This window comes from Ciconia boyciana, chromosome 31, assembly GCF_034638445.1.
Source record: "Ciconia boyciana chromosome 31, ASM3463844v1, whole genome shotgun sequence".
NCBI lineage: Eukaryota > Metazoa > Chordata > Aves > Ciconiiformes > Ciconiidae > Ciconia > Ciconia boyciana.
In genome coordinates, this window is record NC_132964.1 from 815,909 (window position 1) to 822,736 (window position 6,828).

The following is a 6,828-nucleotide window of genomic DNA, read 5'->3' on the forward strand; positions in this document are numbered from 1 at the left end:
TCATAGAGAATGAGGCCGAGGGCAGGAGTAAGAGCAGCAACAAACGGAAGGTGAGGCCGAGGGGCAGGAGTTCTTACACAACAGAAACACTAGAAACACCCTCGCAGGAGGTAAACGTTCCGAATAAAGAGTCGTAGCGTTGACAAAGCGTAGGAGGACAAACACTGCCAAGAACTTCTATACGTTATGCTGCTGTACGTGCCAACCCTGAAGCCCTGTATTTCAAAAGCATTACAAAAATATTTTGGCAGGTGAGAAGAGAAACACATTTATTTTTCTCCCTAAGCAATTCCTGTAATCAGATAGCGATTGCGTTCCTTCAGGTACCCTGAACTTTGAGAGAGAGAGGAGCTCGGCCCAGCTGGATGTTTGGCTGCAGTTTACATCCTCGAGGTAGACTCCGGTGCTAACAAACGCTGGGTGGGAGCCTGGCAGCGGCCGTCCGTTCGACTACAAAAGCATAATTGTACTGAAAATGAAAAAGAATCAGTCAGGACAAGACACTGGTATTTGGGAAATTCAGGATACCACTGCTATTCACCCCAAAAGAGGTGCATGACAAAAGCAGCCCGCTTACCTCTTTCTCGATATCGGCGAGTGACTTAACAGTCAGGTCTGCAAGGATAGCCTAGGGGAAAAAAAAAAAAGGGCATGAAGTGTTTCTAATTAAGATTAGTGATGAGGTAGGACTCAAAGCAGGAAGACTCACGGTACTGCCAGAAGCGAGCTTGCTCTCAAATTTGGGGTGTAGTGTGAAAGGCACTCCGTCCATAGCTGGGAAGAGAAGGGAGAGATGCTTTAGGAACAGCAGGAGCTGCTCAGAATTCCTCAGTTGAGCGGAAGGGGACACCTTAGCACCCAGAGAAGAGTTTGAGCAAGGTGTCGGTGATGTCTTAATTCCAGCAAGGAATAACTTTCAGGAAGGGAGAAGTCTTTTAAGATAAACCTTCCTCTCAAAGCTTAGCTCAATGCCAGTCTTTAAAGGGAACACTCGTGCACAAGCACTTGTGTACGAACCAACTACCAGCCTCTATTTTGATTTTAATACGGAAGCGCTTGCTTTATGCAGCTTCCTCGTTTGATTCCAGACGAAGAAACAGTTTACCTGAGAGGCCGGAGGCGTCATACAGGGATTCGTGCCGAGAAGCACGTTTGATGCTGTATCGAGCCAGGGGTGACCTGTAGCAGATCAAGATTAATTAATGCCCCTCATGCAACAGATAACGAGCCCCAGAACCAGGGGAATGGAAACCACGAGGTGGCACCAGCAGTCGCAGGATTTATTCCCAGTCCCAGACTGGTTCAGGTAAGACTGGAAGAGAAAAACAACCCGTACGTACTTCTGGTCCGAGTCAGGGGGCTGGAGCGAGAGCTGCTTCAGGCCCGCGCTGATCGTCCGCGGTTTGGGGACGGGCTGGGGGCTGGATTTCAAAACCGGCCCTTTTTTACACCAGATGGCAAAATTACCCATTTCCCTAGGGGGGGGAAAAAAAAAAAAAAAAAGGCTTTTGCGGCGAAGGGGGGGAGCAGGAGGGGCGGGGGAGCAGGCAGGGCCCCCCTACCCTATTTTCATGTAGTGCGGGAGGGCTCTGCTCTTAGAGCTCAGCTTGATGTCGAAGACGGCCGTCTCGGCGGCGTCCAGCGGCAGCAGCTTCACGTACACCCGCTTTTTCCGGGAGCCGGCGGTCCCTGCGGGGGGGGGGGAGCGGGTGACAGGACCGGGAGGGCTGGGGACCGGGCCCCGCCACCCCCCACCCCCTTCCCGGGCTTGGTCTCCCGGGGGCGGGGGGCACTTACGAGGCTCCGGGAACTCGGGGACGCGGGTGTAGCCGGCGGGCTGCGGGCTCCGGTCGCTCAGCACCTGCACGTCGGTCACCACCGGCCCGGGAGCCGCCTGGACGGGACGGGACGGGACGGGAGCTCGGCACCGGACCGGGGCACGACACCTCCCCTCCCGGTCCCTCCCCCCGGGGCTGGCACCCCCGCTCCCCCGCCGCCGCACCTGGGCTCCGCCGGTGCTCACGCACAGGTACCCGCCGCCCTTGTGCCCGAAGCCCTTGCCCAGGTTGGCCGCCGCGCCCTCCACGGTAACGGTGATCTGCGGGGCACAGGGAGCGGTCAGGCCCCGATGGAACCGGGCAGCCGTGCCCCTCGGCGCCGCCCCCCGCGCCTACCGCGGTCCAGCCGGCGGGGGCCGCCTCGGGAGCAGCGGCCCAGGCCACGCCGGTGAGCGGGGTTTCCTCCGCCGCCATGGCCGCCGCTTCCGGCCCGGGAGTGGCGGAGCCCCGCCCCCTCCCCACTGCTGCGCAACTATTGGGCGGCGCAGACTGCGGCTGCGGCGATTGGCTGACGCGCTCTGAGCGACGGGCGCGCCGACCACTAAGTGGCGACAGACCCGCCCCAGGGAGTCTTCAAACGCGGAAGCGCGGGGGGAGCGGGCACCGGGACGGCACCGGACTCCCACCGCCTTTATTGACAGCAGCACCGACCCGCAGCCCCCCGCCCCGCTCAGCCGTCTGGCGGCGGCGTCTTCCTCGGCGGGGCAGCGATCAGCTTGCGCACAGGGGAGTTCTCCAGCCGCCGGAAGGTCCTCGTGGCTGGAACGGAGGGGGGGGAGAAAAAAACACCTGTTAACCCCCGTTAAACGGCTTCCACACCCCCGTTAAACGGCTTCCCCACCCCCGCCACGAGGGACTCCCGCTTACCGAGCTGCTCTGACAGGCGCCGGAGGTACTGCCGGCTGTCCTCGCTGAAGGCCTGCAGCAGCTTCACCGCTTGCTGTAGTTCATCGAGCTGCAAAACCAAAAAGCACCACCAAAAAAAAAAAAGATGAAAAATGGCAAAATCCTTACCGGGGGTAGAATACTTTTTTTTTCCCCCCCCTCAAAAAAGCTGAGAACAGCTCACCACAAGCTCCATGCAGCTCAAGACCTCCCCCTGGTCATCCAGGATCTTCTGGTAGTTGGGTTTGCTGCTGAGGACGTGGGCCTGAGATGTCTGGAGGTAATTCAGAGGCTCTGCCTCTCCTCCATTCCTCTTGCGTTCCTCCAGCTGCCTGCAAGACAGAAGGCCTTTATCCGCCGGCGTCCTTTGAAGCAGGCTTTGACCTTTCCTTTTCTTGTCAAACACCAAAACAGCTGTAAGATGGGGGGTAACAGCCCACACCTGGACATTTCTTCAGCGCTTTCCTGGTAGCGCAGCAAGAGCTGATCCCAGGACTGACATTCGGCAGCGAATCTGCGGAGCGAGAGGAGAGAATGGGGCTGTAGCCCAGAGCGTCCCACGGTGAAGGCAAACTACAGCGCAGGCTCGTGGAAAAACCAGCTACAGAATTAAATAGACCCAAAATACCTTCTAGGAAGAGGTGTGCAAACCCGTATTGGCATTGAGTTTTAGATCAGGCGCGCAGTCCATCTTACCTGGCGATGTACTCCTTAACTTGGGCCACCGACTCATCCAAAGCCAAGTCCTGTAAAATCCTAAAGCAGAGATACGACATCGGCACGATATAGGGAGATATATACGTCCACACGTCTATCACAGAGGGCTCTGGCGCCTGTTCAGTGCTTATGCAGCCTCGCTGAACGCTTAGAATGGCGGAGTATGAAAGGGAAAAGTCTCCTTCATCTCCTCGGCAAATATCTCTTCTGAATATTCACCATCCTGGTTGTCCAGTGATAAAAAAATCCTCGTAGCCACCAGCAACAGGGTTACTCCGCAAATTTAGGTAATTGGGCAGGCCGTAAAGCAAAACCAGAAAAAGAATCATGGAATGATAGAGTGGTTCGGGTTGGAAGGGACCTTAAAGCTCATCTCCTTCCACTGCCACAGGCACCTTCCACAACTTCTCTGGGCCACCTCTTCCACTGTCTCACCACCCTCACGGTAAAGAATTTCTTTCTAATATCCGAAGTAAATCAGCCCCTCTTTCAGTTTAAAACCCTTACCCCGCGTCCTATCGCTACACTCCCTGACAAAGAGTCCCTCCCCATCTTCCCTGCAGCCCCCCTGAATTGCTGTAAGGTCTCCCTGGAGCCTTCTCTTCTCTAGGCTAAGCAACCCCAGCTATATATCATCCCCTAAATATATGATCCTTATTATCCATGTGCATATACCTGTGATTTTTATATATATTTATTCATTTGTTTAATAGGCAAAATCTTACTTGGTCCGTCTTTGACTTACAAACCACTCCCCTCTCCAGACCCTGCACAAAGGGATAATACAGTGGTTTCTTTCCCATTTCAAAGTTTCACCCCCCCTGAAATCTGCTGGCACGTCTGCACATTAGCCTTTCCTCGCCGGTTCTGTTATAGTTGCCTGGACGAAGGAAGCCAGCTAATTAAAATGTTTAAATGACCCCAGAGCATTTTGACTGGGTTAGGAAGGTTTACGCTGGCAGGGTGAGGTCCTCGTACGTGGCAACGGCTGCGTTTTGTGTTCAGGCTCCCCCCCCTCCGCCCCCAAAAGCGCTGTGACTCACTGCTGACACTCCCCAGGGGATGGGTTCGGCGAGTCCTTACCCTTCAGGGTCTTCCACGCAGCTTTTTAGTGTTCCGTCTCGTTTCAACTTCTGCACATATCGCTTCAGGTCTTCTGAAACCGAGTGCGCTGGAGATGAAGACAAAATAAAACAGGATAAAACAACGCTCGGACCCTCTGCCTAGAAAATGAGTAATGCTGAGAAACGAAGCTGTTTCCTAACCTGCAGATACCACTCTGATTCCTTATCAGAAGGCATTCTAGTTATTGCTTATACTGTTTCTGAAAGAATAACTCATCTCTGTGGCCACAGTTTCCCTTTGTCTTCTCTCCCAGAAACCGTGGTCACGCACAGCATCTTAAAAACATCATTCCCATATTTCTGGCTGCACCCACCCCTTCTAGAAGACAGCGAGTTTCATTTTGAGAGGATGCTAGGGAAGGGTCAATATTTTTAAATTCAGGATTACCCTTGCTGATGCAAATAGCACACCTTACCGTTAGCTTTGAAAGCCTCAGGGCTAAAGCCGTCCGTTTGCTTCAAGACATGTTCGAGCTTCTGCGCAGAAAACTAAAAGAAGATGGAAAAGAACATCTTGGCACCCCTTCCCGAGTTGTACAACAAAGCTCGCGGGAGGATTTGTTACTGAAGGAGAAAGGAGTCCCTCCTCCCTTCACATGCATTTCATGACTCAGTTATACCAATCAGAACATACGTTTAGTGGCAGAAGAAAGACAAGAGAAAAAAAATATTTCACTTTTTAAAAGAGAAGAAAGGCAAAAGAAAAAAAAAATTAAAGAGAGGACCTTACCTGGAAACTGGACAACAACAGCATAGAAAGCCGGTCTATCTCTGGCAGATCCAGGCTAATTGATTTGCTTAATTCTGAAAAATCAGAGAAAAATTATTTAAGAACAATTAAATTCACACCAAGCTGCAAATGGCTGGAATGTTCCTGAAAGACGCTAAAAGCTGTCTTTGTATAAGAGTCTGGTTTGCAGGGTACAGAAGGAGCAGGGAAACGAGAGAGAAACAGAGTTCCTAACAAGGAAAAGTCACACTTAAGGCTCAACCATGGAAATTAAAAGGCAGCGACTGCAAACCACTGGTCTACAGAAGCCGTTCATGCAGCATCTCCTTTTATCCTCAAGTACCTGTACCTCCAAGATCACTGCCAACACGGACGGCAGTGGCTACCAGGTAGGAATAATGCAATTAGACTGTAATTACCCTAAAGATCATGCCATGAAATTACATTTCAACATGCTGCAGGTTACCCTACAAGTTTTGAGAGCAAGCTTGATAAAGGGAAGAAGCGGAGCATGTACCAGTGACATCTTGGTGAACGGGAGGCAGAGATTTCCGGCGTTTTGTCCCTTTCAGGCTTGAACGACACCAAGAGCGACGCTTGGCTTGAGGAGTGGTGACGAGCGCTCTCGGGGACAAGCTGAAAGAACTCAATGTATGGTCTTTCCTGGGACTGCTTCTCCAGGGAGACAGCCTCTTGGGACTAGGTCTGAGGGGGCTTTTCCTGAGGCTGGGACTTTCGTGGGATCTTTTCCTCGTAGCCGCTCTGGTGGTCTCACAGGGACTAATGTTGTTCTTGCTAACAGCAGTTATGTCAGGTGGCTTTAGGAACTGCTCAGAATCCACTTTCTTCTCTCCAGGGTCAGGATCTGAGAAAACCAGACATAATCAATATGTTAGCAGGGTCAAGTAAGAGGAAAGGGTCTTTCCCAGGGATTCAAAAGCACTGAACCTGTTCTTTGCGCTTTGTTTTCTAGCTCGGAGCAACAGCAGCGCCGAGGTGCGATGGCTGCATCACCGCTTCACAGCCTCCCGAGACCGCCGGTGCCTCCGGTTCTCCCTTCCAGCACGGAGATCCTTCTCCCCGGCCTGGGGACGGCCCCCACCGGGGGAGGGGGTGATGCTCGGCACCGCCCAGCCCTCCCCGCTCCCAGGCCCGCCGCCCCTCGCTGCCCACGACCGCCCTTACCTGACGCTGCACCTTCAGCCGCAGGGCGGGCTCCGCCGGCGGAACGCTGAGGGGAAAAACGGTTACGAGGCTGGCAGCGAGGCCTCCCCGCGGCCCCCCCCCAGCCGAGCCGGCCCCCCCCCCAGCGCTCACCTCCTCCTCCGACCCGCCCGACGGCTGCGGTGGGGCGGCGGGGAGCTCCGGGCCGGCCGTCGCCCCGCCGTCCCTCGCCGGTCGCTCCTCCATGGCGGCACCGCGCGGCCGTTGGGCGCGGGGAACGGCGGGAAAGCGCGGCCCGCTGGCTCTCCGGTACGCGCATGCGCAGAAGCAGAGTGGCCCCTCCCACCCCAGCTTCCCGCCCTCCCCTGAG

The 6,828-nt window shown here is 54.6% G+C and overlaps 2 protein-coding genes across 5 annotated transcripts; both read right to left on the minus strand.

Annotated features, from left to right (window-relative positions):
* Positions 1 to 11: 11 nt before the first annotated feature.
* MVB12A (multivesicular body subunit 12A) lies at positions 12 to 2,394 on the minus strand. Of its 3 annotated transcripts, XM_072848413.1 has the most exons (9): positions 2,175 to 2,394; positions 2,003 to 2,098; positions 1,798 to 1,894; positions 1,563 to 1,689; positions 1,341 to 1,475; positions 1,106 to 1,179; positions 710 to 774; positions 578 to 628; positions 12 to 469 (listed from the first exon to the last, which is right to left on the minus strand). In XM_072848413.1, exons 1-9 carry the CDS (start codon positions 2,250 to 2,252, stop codon positions 407 to 409), a joined length of 786 nt encoding a protein of 261 aa, XP_072704514.1. In that variant the 5' UTR covers positions 2,253 to 2,394; the 3' UTR covers positions 12 to 406. The 3 variants fall into 3 exon arrangements, with proteins under 3 accessions (XP_072704514.1, XP_072704516.1, XP_072704515.1); XM_072848415.1 differs by lacking the exon at positions 2,003 to 2,098; XM_072848414.1 differs by lacking the exon at positions 1,563 to 1,689 and having other exon boundaries at positions 2,003 to 2,394.
* Positions 2,395 to 2,414: 20 nt separating this feature from the next.
* DSN1 (DSN1 component of MIS12 kinetochore complex) lies at positions 2,415 to 6,790 on the minus strand. 2 transcript variants are annotated; one of them, XM_072848409.1, is made up of 11 exons: positions 6,612 to 6,780; positions 6,480 to 6,525; positions 5,812 to 6,159; positions 5,295 to 5,368; positions 4,981 to 5,053; positions 4,524 to 4,611; positions 3,420 to 3,479; positions 3,166 to 3,237; positions 2,908 to 3,055; positions 2,706 to 2,793; positions 2,415 to 2,597 (listed from the first exon to the last, which is right to left on the minus strand). In XM_072848409.1, the coding sequence occupies exons 1-11, from the start codon at positions 6,702 to 6,704 to the stop codon at positions 2,509 to 2,511; spliced, it is 1,179 nt and encodes a 392-aa protein (XP_072704510.1). In that variant the 5' UTR covers positions 6,705 to 6,780; the 3' UTR covers positions 2,415 to 2,508. The 2 variants fall into 2 exon arrangements, with proteins under 2 accessions (XP_072704510.1, XP_072704509.1); XM_072848408.1 differs by lacking the exon at positions 6,480 to 6,525 and having other exon boundaries at positions 6,612 to 6,790.
* Between the last annotated feature and the right edge of the window lie 38 nt (positions 6,791 to 6,828).